Here is a 16476-nt window from a genome sequence, read left to right on the forward strand (position 1 = left end):
AAAATATGCCTTCCCCGCGCTTGCTCTGTGCGTGCGAGGGGGCGGCGGCGGCGACGAGAAAGGGATATTTATTTATTTTCCTGAGGGAAAGAATGTAAAAAAAAAAAATTAAATAAAAAGAGGAAAAAACGAGAGGCGGGCGGATACACACAAAACACACGCCCCTTCTCCCGCCCTTCGCCCCGCCTCATGGCCGCCTCGCTCGCTTCCTCGCTGGGCCAGTCACTGGCTGAGGTGGCAGCTCGCTCCTGGCCCCTTCCCTCCTCGCTCGAGGCCCCGGTGGGCGTGAGGCGACGACGGTGGGCAGCAAGCGAGCGGGGCTCCTTCGCCTCAGCGCGCGAGGACGACGATGATGAGAGGCGGCTGCAGCGAGGCGTCTCGGCAGCGAGTCCTGCACTGAGCTGCCTCTCGACACACGCCGGCCGGCCGACCGACCGCCATCCCGAGCGGGGCTCCTTCCTCCGGGGGCTTCTTCCCGCGCCCGCCAGCAGAGGCCGCCGAAGAGGGCTGGCGGCGCCGGCTGCCCCATGTCCCGCAAGGCCAATGTGGAATATACCCTGAAGAGCCTCAGCAACCTGATGGGGGAGAAGCGCCGACGGCAGCAGCAGCAGCAGCAGGCGCCCGCCGCCGAGGGCTCGGCTAGCCTCGGCGAGAGGAGCCTCCTGGCCGCCGCCGAGTCGTGCTCCAGCCTCCACAGCCAAGCGTCCGGCGGCGGCGGCGGCGGTGGCAGCGGCAGCGGCGGCTGCTCGGAGCTGGAGCGGGCGGCCCGGCGGCAGTTCCAGCGGGACGAGACGCCCAGCTTCGTGTACGTGGCGTCGGTCTTCTCGGCGCTGGGCGGCTTCCTCTTCGGCTACGACACGGGCGTGGTGTCCGGGGCGCTGCTGCTGCTCAAGAAGGAGCTCCACCTGGACGCCTTCTGGCAGGAGCTGCTGGTCTCCAGCACCGTGGGCGCCGCCGCCCTCTCGGCGCTGCTCGGCGGCGTCCTCAACGGGTGGTGCGGGCGGAGAGCCTGTATCCTGCTGGCCAGCGGCATCTTCACGGCCGGAGCCGCCGTGCTGGCGGCCGCGCAGGACAAGGAGACGCTGCTGGCCGGGCGCGTCGTGGTGGGGCTGGGCATAGGTAAGCGACCCTCCCCTCGGGTCCTCCTGGAAAAACTCTTGTATCATTGCTGTCATCTTTTTTTTCTTTTTCTTTTTTGCATCCTCCGCGCACCCCTTTCCCTCCAGGACTCCTTTTTGCTTTGCCGCAAAGCACCTTGTTTCAGCTCCGCTTTGGGGCATTGCAACAGACCTGCGTGCCTGTTTGTTTCCGTGGAAGTAGACTGAGGCTGCTCCGTGCAGGAATCTTGCATAGGATTGCAGCTTGCCTCTTTTAAGTCTCTCCCCCTCCCCCCAAAAGCTAGCCTCTTTTGCACATATGTTGAGTTTCCCCGGCTATTGTAACCAATGCTTTTCTTAGAGAAAAAGGTGCCAGTACTCGCCATAAAGTGGTTACAGTAAGTGCCACACTTTTAACCAGGGTTTTTCTAGAAAAAAGGTTCCTGTACTGCATACACTTGAGTATTCTTAGGGGAAAAAGCACTGTTGTAACATACAGCAAACTTTTCTTGAGAGTAGTATTGGTGGGGCTAGAGAGAACTCCTCTTCCTCAAAACGCCCCCAATTGTGTGGTGTGTGCAGTGCAGAACAGGTAACTTTATCAAACTGCTTGGGGTTTGCACCCTTGTAACCTCAGCTTTTTCCGCTTAGAGCAATGAGATGGCTCTCCCCAACCCACCTTTCATCTGTCCCCCCCAAATAATAATAATTTCTTTTTATTCATTTTGTAACAACACAACATAACCAAATAAATCTCTTGTGTCATTTTAAAATGACACAAGCCTAGTCTGGATAACTTTAGAAATTAAGACTTCAGCTCTTAATGTCTACTGCCAAGTGAACAGCCTGAGTCTAATGTAAGAAGGAAGTTGTTGACAAGATGTTAGTCATTATTATTTATCATCATTGTAATTGTCTTTTTGAAAGTAAAGCCCTATGTTTATCTGTTCTCAAAGGGAACAGTTTGTGCTGTTAAGTGGCCCTCTCTCATTGTCCTTTTGCAAGTCAGAAATTCATTTTAAAGGTGATCATTGTTGCCACTGCCAGTGGAGTTTTCTTTAGCATAGAATATTTAATGTAGGATAGCTGGCAAAATACAATTATATCATTGCTTGAAAGCGGTGCTGTATATTTTTGAAAGATGTTCAGGAGTGCTAACCTTGGCTCAAAAGATCCTGAGTTAAAATTGAGATGGTGCAACTGATGGTATTGTGGAGAGAAATGTCACATCTTTGAAAAGCCACCATTTATTTGTACAGCTGGGAAAGCAATGTGTAGCATTACTTAAGTAAGCTTAAGTACATACAGTAATGGCAAACAGATAGTCTTTACCTGTTTCATTTTTCCCCTCCTAGCATATTGAAGGGTCCTTGCTGTTTCTTATGATGCCATTGTTCAGTAATGCACAATATTTGAAAGTTGAGCTTTCCCAGAACTTGCTTTATGAATTGAGTAGCGGGACCCGCCCACGCCCCCATACCCCAGTGGAGGACAGTAGGATACCCTTCCCTCTGTTGTCCCTGGGGAGTGTTGGCCCCTCCCCCTGTATCTTCATTCCTTGGCTCCCACCCTTGGAAAAAGAATTGTCTGAGTCATGTATTATAGTCATTGGCCAGTAGATGGCGCTGTGTTGAGTTCCTTAAAATTGGCTTTTACCTGCCTCAGGTGTGACATCTGTCTAAGCAAACTGTATAAGTTCCTTCGTGTATTCGCATGTGATGTTGTGTCAAAATTTCAATGCAATCGGTCAAGCGGTTTCGGTGAAAAGTGGAGACACGCAAACATGGCCGGTTTACATTTTTTTATATATAGATAGATCCTGGAAGATAAACTTACTAAAGTCATTTAACAGAGGATAACACATAAACTACAAACATACAAACTTGCCTCAGAGTAAGTCTCATTGAATCAAGTGGGACATCTATATAGATGTGTGTAAGATTTTGCATTTAATGGCATACATTTTTGTAGAAGGAATACTTTTATGTAGAAATGGCACTTTTATTCAGTCCTTCTGGCAAGGGGTTTAGGGAAGCCTATATGATCTTCACACTCTCTTTTCCCCATAACTCTCTAAGATAGGCTTAGACTGAGAGTGTAACCGTGTGAATATAGTTTTAAACCCAGGCATCAACCCTGTACAGCTTACTATTTGTGTAGAAAAATGCTGAGGAAGAAAGCCTAGTGATAATTGGTGGTCAGATGATCAAATTATTAGCAATGGAACACATACACCTTTTCTACCTCATTTTTGAACATTTCATTTGGAATTTCGTTTAAGTAGAACACACTTATATACGGTAAGTATGTCTGGGTGTCTACTTTAGGTACTCTCAAAGGCAAGATGGCAAGAATATACTGAAAATGCATTAGCCAGAGATTCCTAAACTCTGTCAACTTCGTATTCGTCACAGTACTGTACATATTATCTTCGCATTGGCCTCTTTATTGCTGAAACCTCTTTTCTCTATCTTAAAAGTTTGTGGTTTTGTTGTGTGCTTTTGTTATTCTGCCCATATTTACCTTGTCGTCTCTTGGTACAGTATATCTTTTTTTCTGGCTGTTTGCAGTATGAAAACTTTGTCACTGATTCAGCCAATGCCTTCAGTTACATTTATTCTTAGAGATCATTCAGCACTATGCTGTTCTCTTTGTCATACATATTCTGATTTCAATCTTCCATTTGTCTTCTCTAATGTGTTCTGTTAGAATTGGATCCTGTGGGCAGAACCTGTTTCCATTTTTTTTAACCCTTTGACAATATAAATGAGAACTAAACCTTGTAATGAACAAGTACTGTACCACAAATACATGAGATCACACTTGCCTCTTTTGCCATTACATAATTGTGTACTACACTCCTTTTTAAAAAATAACTTGCTCAGTTGTGATGCATACTTCAAGCTTATTTCTTGTTGGGAGAGAGAACCAGCTAATTGAGAACCATTGTTGCATTGCTTTTCACAGTTTGCATCTGTGAAGCTGTACTGTTGCAAGCTTTTGTTATCAGAAGCATGGGGTGTGCTTTTCAAAAAGAGCAACAACTTTTTGAAAACAGATAGAGGGAGCCTCTGCTCTCAGCCATTCATTGAACAGTTACAGGAGTTTGTAGAATACTCCTTCTGAGAATTTAGTGTAATTGTATTGGCATAAGGCTGATGAATCGTGAGTAATAATTCATAATTATTCATACTGCTCAGCTGTGTCTATTTCTGGGAATTCATAATTTAGTGTGTTTACAATTTGACTCTTTGTTGTGCAAAGCTTTTGGGTACTGTAATTATTGGGACTGAAGTGCAGTTAGAGGACTGTATCTAACCCTCTGGAAAAATGGTAATTTGACAATTAGTCTTAAAAGTAAAAATGAACATTATTGTTTTTCTCTTTATATGTGCACCTACTTTTAAACTGATATAATTTACATAGACTAACTAACCTGTGTGTCAGTCTGTGTTCTGCATGTCTTGTAAAGGAAAAATAATCAAGATGATATCTCTTTTAAAAGGTTTGAGTTATCAGGTTTTGGTGTAAACATTTACGCTTTAGTGGTAGTGAAACACTGGCTTGCTGCCCTTCTTCATTTGTTCGATTCAACCAGATTTGCCCATTGAGTCATGAATAGCATAGATTTAAACAGTATTCCATTTAATTCAGTGGTCCTAGGTCACCAGATGGAACCACTTCAGTGTGAATAATGGATTTCAGCCTTAGTTGCTCAGCAAATGTATCTGATGTGGATTACCTGGTTGTAAAATGGTCTAGAAAAATAGTGAAATAGTTTAATGATGGTGTATGTGTGCTTATAGGTGTAGCCTTTAGCAGGCTTTGTTTTTTTCTGGTGGTAAGATAATTAGAACTGGAAAAAAAACTGCTTTAGGCTGCAGGGTGTCTTAAAAGTGCTTGATGCAGTATAAAATTAAGCAGGAGTGGACCTGGATTGTAGCAGGATGCGAGAGTCACTTGGAAGTCAACTGGGTTATTTGTAGAGAAAGATAATTAGTTCAATTCTTGGGTGGAATGCAACATTTCTGAAAGGCTTAATCAATTATTTTCAGGTTCTGATAAGCTGAACACAACAGCTAGTGGAAAAAACGTAATCATACCAACCAAATGAAAATAACCCAAGACTACTTCAAGTATTAGAGTAATTCCTGTGTCTGTAATTTGTTTTCAATAAAGTGTTCCTGTGACTATTCCTGTAACTAATTTGTTTTGAACTGTTTTTAATACAGAATTTAAAATTGATGTAACCCATCCTGGGACATTATGGTAAAGGGTGGGTAATTAAAAAAATACTGGTAGTAGTAGTAGCAGCAGCAAGACTTAAAGCAGAGATGAGAACCTGTAGCCCTTTAGAGGTTGTTAGACTAAGTTACCATTGGCCATGCAGGTTGGGACTGATGGGACTTGGGAATCCAATATCTGGAGTGCTTCTACGGTAGTACCATATCCCTAAATTTAAAGACCTCTTTTCTGTTCTTGAACAAAATCACAATTAACTTTCTCATTGTCAAATCGACCATCAGAGGGAGCTAAGGGGCTTAAGTAACTTCTTGAGGGCTGTAAAAAACCCCAATAAACATAGCTGAACTGTAAGTGTATGTTCAAATTAGACATAATAGGTTGGAACACTAAAGAGCAATAAGGAAAACTGACTCATCCTTTCTGTCTTCTTGAGCTATGGGGCACTAGTAGAAGTTTTCATTTCGTGTGTATTGTGACTTAATGTTTTGGACAAGGCTTCCAACTTGGTCCTTTGTTCATATTGTCTTTACTGATTTTATATTTTATCTTTCAACATTGTTTATTGTTTTGATATATAAAAACTGAGTTAAATACAGGTACTCTTAAATAGTGGTACCTTATTAAATTGTCACCACTGCTCTCAATATGAACATGGTTGGTGATACTGAATTGATGCCAAATAACTGCTATTCAGCAGGCAAAGATTAGTTGATTAGTATAAAGTGCTAGACATTATAATTCATGTTGACTGTTGTTCAGTAGAGCAGCTTTGCAATTAAGTTCACAAAACTTAATAGCCAGCACACCTGTGTCAGTGATTTTGTGGCATTCTGATGGAAAGGGGAGAAACAAAGAATCCAGCTGCCTTTGCCAATAAAAGGTTTATTGCCTTGTTGTATGGTAAAAGTTCTTATTTGCCAAAACTGAACCTTGAAGTTTGACTGCTAAATGCTTTTTTTAAAAAATGCTTTAAATTTAAAGCACATTTTCTTCCCCTCCCCCTAAGTCATGGGAACTGTAGTTTACCCCTTACAAGGCTACAATTCCTAGCACTCTTAACAAACTGCAGCATGGTCATTTACAATGCCTCTGACATTGACTGAGGGTATTCTCAGGGGTGGAGCTACCTGCCCCGGCACCCTGCGTGGCGAGCACGGGGGGGGCGTCCCTAGCACGGAGAGCATTGGGGGCACGGAGAGCATTGCCCGCGGCAGCATCGTCCCTAGTGCCATGCCACCCGTCAGGGGCACCACCCGCGCAGTGAGCATGGGGGGTGGTAGCATGGCAATATCACCTGCCCTCACGGCTGACACCTGGTGCATACCGCACCCCCCCCCCCCCGCACCCACCTTTCTCTGCCAGTGGGTATCCTCTCCTTCTCCTCTTGAAAAAACGGATTCACTCAGTGAAGCAACTGAGTGAGTTCTGGTATGTGATGGCCATCTCCAGTTAAGAATTCTGTGTGTGATATATAAAAATAATTGTAGCTATGAATGGCCCAAGATGTTACCTTCTTGAAGCATCAAGTTCAAAAGTTATAGTGAATGAGCACACTGTTTCCAATTTGATATCAATCCAAATTCAAGTTGCTTATGCTGATGTGTGAAGCCCATGCCGGACAGAAATCACTGTAAAAGTGACTTGTTTTTCTCATTATCATGTTAGACAGTCATGACTCTGTACAAGGGTATTACATATGGAGGAAGACCACTTGCTTGAAGGTGAAGGTTGCAATCCTGGGCATACGTATTTCAAACTATTGAACAAAGTAGGATTGACTTTGAGGAAATTTGCACAGGCAGGGCTCTAACACAGATCCAGGTATCACGCTGGACAAAATAGAATGAGATGGAAAGTACATACGGTACCTACGCTGGTTGACTAGTCAAATCATAAGTGTTGGTGTTGAGCTTTAAAGCCCTAAACGGCCTTGGTCCTGTATACCTGAAGGAGCATCTCCACCCCCACCATTCAGCCCGGACACTGAGATCCAGCGGCGAGGGCCTTCTGGCGGTTCCCTCATTGCGAGAAGTGAGGTTACAGGGAACCAGACAGAGGGCCTTCTCGGTAGCAGCACCCGCCCTGTGGAACACCCTTCCATCAGATGTCAAGGAAATAAGCAGCTATCCTAATTTTAAAAGACATCTGAAGGCAGCCCTGTTTAGGGAAGCTTTTAATGTTTAATGCTGTATTGTTTTAATATTCAATTGGGAGCCGCCCAGAGTGGCTGGGGAGACTCAACCAGATTGGCGGGGTATAAATAATAAATTATTAGTCATAACTAGACAACGGAAAATAGTGCAGAACTCAAGTAGTTCGAAGGCATAAAAAGGAGTAGAAAGGTGGCATCAGCAGATGTCCTGATACATGGGAGGGTATACCCTGGATTCTAGGATTTGTGAGTTGCTACTCCCTAAGCCTGGGCATGATACAGTACATGATACTACTGTATCTCATTTTTCTATTCAAAACACCACTAATTTTTAACTCTTTGTTTGGCAGATATTTATGAATAATTTTTAAGACCTAAGTTAAGACGAGCATATTTTTTATTCTGTTTCCTTTCAAGTTAGGTTGTTTTGAAACAAGCTTTATTTGTTTTTGTTTTTTAAATCTGATTTTAAAAATCCATTCCATCCACTTAGTGTGGCTAGGAGTGATTACAGTACGAGAGGTCAAACGTAAAGTGCAGCAGCTACCAAATTAATGGGGGCTATGTACTGACAGCCAGTGTCTGCAGTAAATAATGAGAGTGATGCTTATTACTAATGCATGATCAGATTTCTGTTGTTACTTGACAGTCAACCTATGTTGACTGGTGTTCTTCAGTACATCTTCTGTACAGGGACTGCTTTGTAAGACATACAAATGAAGTGTGGGTTTTCTGTTCCTCTTTGGAAGCTGCATAATGAGCATTCCAGTGTTTGAACTGCTTCTGGTTCATTAGGGAAATCAGTAGATGCACATGAATTTAAATTAAGATGTGTAAGTTATTCAAATTACTTGACTGCTGTATAACATGTTGCCCTTAGAAGGTGACAGATATTTTGAAGGTGAAAAACTTGAGCAGAATAATTGGAAATCTACAGAAATTGCAGTCCCTATTTCTGTCTGTGGGATCAATATTTGGAATGTTTAAGCATGAATGTAATGAAAATCCAGAGACTTGTTGCAAGAAGGGTGCTACTGACATAGTAGTAGAACAGTGGAGATATCCAATTTTTTCTGTTCGTAGCATGCTGGAGTTGGAGAACTCTGGACTTGAGATACTCATGTTTTGCAAGTAGAAGCACAGTAGATAGATACGCTAAATTTCCATTTCTGTCCAGCTTAGATGCTTTCTATAGTATATACAATAGAACAACTTTTATTGAAAACTAGCTGGCCCTGCCATGCGTTGCCGTGGCTAATCCCTGTGACTGCCACCACCCTGTGTCGATCCATGACGTATGCTGCCCCCTTCTCCCCCCACCCCGGGTTTTCCCTGTGATTCCCCCCAACCTGTCCCGTCCCATGACGTATCACGCCCCCTCTACCCCCCACCCCCAGGTCATCCCTGTGACTGGCCCCACCGTGTCCCGTCCCGTCCCCTCCCCCCCAACCCCTACCCAGGCAAGTTAGTACCTCCATTCTGCCTAGTCTGTAAAGGCTTTGGCCTAGTATGTAAACAGCAGCTGAGGTGCTGTTGAGAGGGAAGGTTCCATAGGTTCTATATAGGTGTAGTACCAGTGTAGCCGCCACTAGGGGGCGCTGGTTTGAAACCTGGTTCTTTTCCCAGAATGCATTTTCGTCTGAGTGGTGTGTTTTGAAACACAGGGTTTTAGGAGTTTTATGCGGCACAGGTGTGACATTTGTCTTTGAAAACGGTATGGGCTTGCGCTCATATTCGCATGCGGCATTGTGTCAAAATTTGAGCGCAATCGGTCAAGCTGTGGCTGACTCAGGGTCCTCGTTTCCCAGGAAAGGGGGAGGATGTGTCCCTCCCCCTGGGCTATGTTTTTACGCCCCCCGCGTTGTGCCTCATCCCTGTGATTCCTCCCAACCTGGCCCAACCCATGACCCTCCCCCTGTATCTCCATACCTTGGCCCCCACCCTTGGAAAAGGAACTGTCAGTTTCTGGGTTCTATTTCCCAGCAAGCACTTTAGGCTGAGTTGTGCATTCTTGAACACAGGGTTTGGGGGTTTTACCTGGTGCAGGTGTGACATCTGTCTTAGCAAACTTTATAGGAACCTTTGCACATTCGCTTTGGACGTTGTGTCAAAATTTGAGCACAATCGGTCAAGCCGTTCTGGAGAAAAGTGGACACAAACCCACATGCCCTTTTAACAGTTTTACACACACACACACACACACACACACACACACACATAGATATTTGTCTTTTTGTGTATGTGCTTGAGATAAGTAGGGGATAAGTAGAAGGGGAAGATGCAGAGTTGAGGCAATGAGGGTTGTGGTGGCTTCTCTGTCCACTTCTACTAGTCCTTTACATTTGTTTTATGATTCTGTTTGTATTTGGGGAAACCTAATACTTTTGAGATTTAACAGTGCTAAATTCAATGCTAAAACAGTTTCAGATTCTTAATGACTGCAGTAATGTCAGCTTCCAGGGAAGTCAACTTGGAAAGTGCAATTAATTAGCAAATCATTTTGGTAATATGCATTGTTTCTTTGCCTGGAAAACAGCAAGCAGATGTTTGACATGATTCATTGCACTTTGAGTATTGCTTCATGTCGGTGTATTAAATCTCTGAAATTATACACATAATCTACTTTGAGATCTGATTACAGTTCTCATTTTTTAATGACATAGTACAAGAACCCTTCCACTGGGATGCGTTTTGTTGTTCCATGGTTTCTCATTTTGTTGCATGGTGATGTGAAAAAGATAATGCAGCATTCTGTCAAGCAGCGAGCTCTTTGGCAACTGAGTGTGAAGTGACATGTGTCATTGGGAAGCTGCATTATAAGTTTGTTTTAGTTAGCCTTGAAATGGTTGGTTACCCAGACAACCAGCAGCACTTTTTCTATTCCCTTGGGCGGACTGTTGCCCAAATAGATGTAGAGCTGGTGCAGATGTAATGCTGCTGATCTCTTCACCATGGCTAAAAGATCAGGAGCAATTCATGCACTCCCTTCATTTGCTAGTGTTAATTAGGGTGTAGTAATATTCCTGTAGTGAAGGCAACCAGCATTCATTTCCTACTGATCTGATGGTGATTTTAGAGACTTGTTCCTTGCATATTCCTTATTCACATATCCAATGAAACCAGTAGAACAATAAAATTAATGTGCATCCCTGCAGCAGAGTAAAAGCCACTTAAAAAAAAGATGTTAGGTAGCAAGAAGCCACACAGTTGGAAATGCATGTTTTATTATTGCTACCTGCAAAACTGTTCATAACATCTATTAAGCTTCAAGCAGGCCAGTGTGGCGCTGACACAAACCTGAGTATTGGTATGATAGGGTACTCCTCAGGACGGCATTGGTTTTTCAGCATTTCAGTGTCTGCTTATAGACGAATGTGTTTTTGCTGGGTAATTGCTTGGAGTTTATTTACCTCTCCTAACCCAAAATGAAAAATATTTAAGTATTAACTGAGAATGTTAACCACCCATGTCATAGGATAGGACACTTGATGTATGTACTTTTACATGTTGTAGGGGCATAAGCTATATTCAGAAGCTGTGGCTAGTTTAAAAATAGATTAGACTCATAGCTGCCAAGTTTTCCCTTTTCTCGCGAGGAAGCCTATTCAGCATAAGGGGAAATCCCTGTAAAAAAGGGATAACTTGGCAGCTATGATTAGACTTCATGTATTACGATTTTGTCTTTTTCCTTTATTTGCCTTCGGTGTTCATTGCTTTTATGTTCTCTTTAATTATTGGCTTGAGGAGCAGTCATTAGACCAAGGAAGATAAAGTTAATCACTTTATTCTCCCCAATGGAAAGTGTCTGAACACTGGACAAAAATTGACTTGAGTGTGTCTCTGAATTGGAGGTTACCAGGTTTGGTTAATTAAACACTCCTGTGTTTAATTGTGTCTGAACCTGTGGAATAAGGACCTTTTTTAAAGGACTTTTTAAGGTCTGTAAAGCTGGTGTCTAAGTGAACATGCAAACTACCTTCTTAAAGTCCCTCATATTAATAAAGCTTGATAAGTAGCTGTCAGTGGAAAAAGCCTTTTGTTACTGTGACAAACCTCAAACAAACCAGGAAAGAGGGAAGGAGACATCAAGGTTTGTTCTGGCAAGACTATCACCTCCCCATGATAGAGTCTGTCACTCGGCTATGCTACCAACAGTTGCCATGATGGAAGGATCCTAGATGACACCAGTATGTCCATATTATTGTGATTTTTTAAAAAGTAGTTAAATGTGACTTGTAAATGGCCTTTGAAGGACTTGTATCCAGGAAGACAGAATATAATTAATTGTAATAAATACGCTTCTAAAAATGCTATCCTTGTTCGTTTTTGCTTTGTATAGCACTATTCCTAAACAGTTGGTTTAGTAGGTACATGATAAAAATATACCTCCTTCAAAATGTTAACTTTCTAGTGAGTTTAATGCAACATTTTTATCCAACTTTTCCCTCTCCCAATCACTTTCCATTCAATAACAATGATTCACACTCAAGCCTAGGGTGTAGTTCATGAGCACAAAATTGAAAGAAAATTATTAATGAAAGTGTCTTTTGGTCTGCAGAGAAGCAAAAAAAGAAGCTGAAGGCACTTGAAGTTTAATATTGGATAAATTCTCTTGCATCTTCAGTGTCCGATTTCCTCTAAAGTGGCTAAGTCTGTAGTGTTAAAATCTAGCTTTATATGTAGAAGGAGTCCCTTGAAGCTTTTTTCCTTTTGAATTAGCTGCGGAGATTGCATTTTGGGAAATTTCCACGCTAAAATGCAAAGCCTGAGACTGGTTCATATATGAAAGTACAGGAGTTGTCTTCCTCTGCTATTCATGGTGCTGTACTTGCTCTGCTATTCATGCTATTACCTCTGCATTCTCCCTAATTTTACAAATCAGTTTAGCATGAATGAGCCACTGTGGCATCCTGGCAAATAAATACCTTTAACTTTGGTCTCCTAACCACTTTATAACTATGCTGCAAAATTGATATTGAAACACCATGGCATACTATAAGAAAGACAGGCTACAAGAAGGTAGAGTGGAAATTCTACAAATGGTTAACTTAAGTAAAGCACTCTTAAAACCTGTGGATGAATAGGAGAGATTTCAGCATATGCTTAATCCTTCCGTTGAAATAAATCTGAAAGTGCCAAACACTAGTAGGGCACAATTCTGCCAATCACTTATTACTCTGCCACTTGGGTTGTTTTTCAGTAATCTCTCAAATTACATGCATTTGTCTTGCACGATTTCAGCCAAATGTGGTAGAAGGCAGACTGGTTAAAATGGCACAAATCAAATCCCAAGCCTCCCACAGTTTGGTCAAACTCATGTTGGTAGCTTCAAGAACACTGCCCAACCTACAGCATCTCCTACAGCATCATAATTCAAAAGCCTCAATTCTTCAGCGATCAGCCTTCTTTATGGTCCAGCTCTCACTTCCATACACCACTACTGTACTGGGAAAACCATAGTTTTAACTATACAGACCTTTGTCGGCAAGGTGATGTCTCTGCTTTTTAAGATGCTGTCTAGGTTTGTCATTGCTTTTCTCCCAAGAAGCAGGGGTCTTTTAATTTTGTGACTACTGTCACCATCTGCAGTGATCAAGGAGCCCAAGAAAGTAAAATCTCTGACTGCCTCCATTTCTTCCCCTTCTATTTGACAGGAGGTGATGGGACCAGTGGCCATGATCTTGGTTTTTTTGATGTTTAGCTTCAGACCATATTTTGCGCTCTCCTCTTTCACCCTCATTAAAAGGTTCTTTAATTCCTCCTCACTTTCTGCCATCAAGGTTGTGTCATCTGCATATCGGAGGTTGTTGATATTTCTTCCGGCAATCTTAATTCTGGCTTGGGATTCATCTAGTCCAGCCTTTCGCATGATGAATTCTGCATATAAGTTAAATAAGCAGGGAGACAATATACAACCTTGTCGTACTCCTTTCTCAATTTTGAACCAATCAGTTGTTCCATATCCAGTTCTAATTGTAGCTTCTTGTCCCACATTGAGATTTCTCAGGAGACAGATGAGGTGGTCATTTCTTTAAGAACTTGCCATAGTTTGCTGTGGTCGACATAGTCAAATGCTTTTGCGTAGTCAATGAAGCAGAAGTAGATGTTTTTTCTGGAACTCTCTAACTTTTTCCATAATCCAGCGCATGTTTGCAATTTGATCTCTGGTTCCTCTGCCCCTTCGAAATACAGCTTGCACTTCTGGGAGTTCTAGGTCCACATACTGCTTAAGCCTGCCTCGTATAATTTTAAACATAACCTTGCTAGCATGTGAAATGAGCACAATTGTGTGGTAGTTGGAGCATTCTTTGGCACTGCCCTTCTTTGGGATTGGGATGTAGACTGATCTTCTCCAATCCTCTGGCCACTGCTGAGCTTTCCAAACTTGCTGGCATATTGAGTGTAGCACCTTAACAGCAGCATCTTTTAAATTTTTAAATAGTTCAGCTGTAATATCATGACTTCCACTGGCCTTGTTATTAGCAGTGCTTTCTAAGGCCCATTTGACTTCACTCTCCAGGATGTCTGACTCAAGGTCAGCAACCACACTATCTGGGGTGTACGAGACCTCCATATCTTTCTGGTATAATACCTCTGTGTATTTTTGCCACCTCCTCTTGATGTCTTCTGCTTCTGTTAGGTCCTTACCACTTTTGTCCTTTATTATGGTAATCTTTGTATGAAAAGTTCCTTTCATATCATTAATTTTCTTCAACAGATCTCTGGTTTTTCCCATTGTATTGTTTTCCTCTGTTTCTTTGAATTGCTCATTTAAGAAGGCCCTCTTGTCTCTCCTTGCTATTTTTCGGAAATCTGCATTCAATTTCCTGTATCTTTCACTATCTCCCTCACATTTTGCTTGCCTTCTCTCCCCCACTATTTGTAAGGCCTCGTTGGACAGCCACTTTGCTTTCTTGCATTTCCTTTTCATTAGAATGGTTTTTGTTGCTGCCTCCTGTATAATGTTACGAGCCTCCATCCATAGTTCTTCAGGCACTCTGTCCACCAAATCTAAATCCTTAAACCTGTTCCTCACTTCCACGGTGTATTCATAAGGGATTTGATTTAGATTGTATTCTACTGGCCCAGTGGTTTTTCCTACTTTTTTCAGTTTAAGCTGGAATTTTGCTATAAGAAGCTGATGATCTGAGCCACAGTCGGCTCCAGCTCCAGGTCTTGTCTTTGTTGACTGTATAGAACTTCTCCATCTTTGGCTGAAGAGAATATAATCAATCTGATTCGATGCTGCCCATCTGGTGATAACTGGTTCCAGCTCCAGGTGGATCACATTTAGTCAAAACTCTCCACTATGACCTGCCCATCTTGGGTGGCCCTGCACGGCATAACTCATAGCTTCTCTGAGTTGTTCAGGCAGCTTTGCCATGACAAGTGATCCATGAAGGAGCCACTTGTGGTTACCTGGAGCAAAAAGAGCTTTTAAGCTCTCCACTTTGCTTTCTGGGCAATGTCTGCTCAGCGCACCACCTCAGCAAGGCTCGGGGATGCTCTTGTGAGACAATCTCTAGCCTTCCAGAAGTGGCACATCAAGTGGGCCTTTCCCCCCCAAGCAAGTCTGAGAACTTAAAAACCTTTTTTTAATGTGGGTAATCCAAACACGGATCAGCAGTGGTGACAACAGACAATTTTGTCTGCCTGGGCTCAACCATAACCAGCAACCTTTCCATTGATGCTGAGCTGCACAAGTGTACAGTGGTACCTCGGTTTATGAACACAATTGGTTCCGGAAGTCTGTTCATAAACTGAAGCGTTCATAAACTGAAGCGAACTTTCCCATTGAAAGTAATGGAAAGTGGATTAATCTGTTCCAGACAGTCCGCGGAGTACTTAAACTGAAGCGTTCATAAACTGAAGCAAACTTTCCCATTGAAAGTAATGGAAAATGGATTAATCCGTTCCAGACGGGTCCGCGGAGTACTTAAACTGAAGCGTTCATAAACTGAAGCATGGGTGTAATTGGTTCCGGAAGTCTGTTCATAAACTGAAGTGTTCATAAACTGAAGCGAACTTTCCCATTGAAAGTAATGGAAAATGAATTAATCCGTTCCAGATGGGTCCGCGGCGTTCATAAACCGAAAATTCATAAACCGAGGTGTTCATAAACCGAGGTTCCACTGTATTGGCAAGGCAGCTACAGCAATAGCTCGCCTCTCCAAAAGGGTATGGGAGAATGTGATGTTAATGACCAATACCAAGATGAAGGACTACCAGGCTTGCATGTTGAGCACACTGCTTTATGGGAAAGAGTCGTGGGCAACTTACATCCACCAGGAGCGATGCCTCAATGCCTTTCATATGTGGGAAATTTTTGAGCATTGCCTAGCAGAACAAACTGATCTGCTCTCCCAAGTCCACATTCCCAGCATCTTTGCACTCTGATCTCAGTGACGTTTACGCCAGCTTGGTCATGTCCACAGAATGGAAGATTTATTTATTGAATTCATATGGCAGGAACACCAAGGACATCCTCTATGGGGAGATGGCTTCAGGCACTTGGGCTTTTGGCGAACCAACTCTGTGTTACAAAGATGTCTGCGATCTTGACATGAAGGCTGGCAACATTAACCCCGCCATAAGGAAATCCCTTGCAGACAATCACAGTCCTTGTAGGCAGTTCGTGTATCCACAGCAGTGACCAGAGGAGGGATGACCGCTGGGTGGAGCACAGACAGAAGAAACACCATTGTGTATCCTTAGCAGCAAAACCGGATAGCTTCATCTGACCCTGCTGCAACAATACATGTCTCTTCCATATTGGTCTCTACAGCTGTAGCAGGTGCTGTAACTCTCCAACAGTTTGATTTTACCCCTGAAGGACACTCTTCCATTGTCTCCCAAGACAGATAGATGCCAACAACAAGGACAACAAGAGACTGAATATTACCTAAGAGCATATTTTAAATCTTTGAACCATGCTGCTTAATTTTATTTGCTTAGAAACAGGAGTCATATTTCTGTTGGGTG

General features: G+C 42.9%; 1 protein-coding gene across 3 annotated transcripts in view; it reads left to right on the forward strand.

Moving 5' to 3' along the window:
* The first annotated feature begins 204 nt into the window (after nucleotides 1-204).
* Nucleotides 205-16476, forward strand: part of SLC2A13 (solute carrier family 2 member 13) — a 111515-nt gene continuing 95243 nt past the window's right edge. For 2 of the 3 annotated variants that reach the window (XM_060279394.2, XM_060279396.2), the window contains exon 1: nucleotides 216-1119. In XM_060279394.2, coding sequence (XP_060135377.2) covers nucleotides 528-1119 — 592 coding nt within the window. In that variant the 5' untranslated portion in view covers nucleotides 216-527. Of the gene's footprint in view, nucleotides 1120-16476 lie in introns of all 3 variants that reach the window. The other variant, XM_060279395.2, reaches the window with a different exon arrangement.

This window comes from Zootoca vivipara, chromosome 9 (assembly GCF_965207765.1).
Source record: "Zootoca vivipara chromosome 9, rZooViv2.hap1.1, whole genome shotgun sequence".
Taxonomy (NCBI): domain Eukaryota; kingdom Metazoa; phylum Chordata; class Lepidosauria; order Squamata; family Lacertidae; genus Zootoca; species Zootoca vivipara.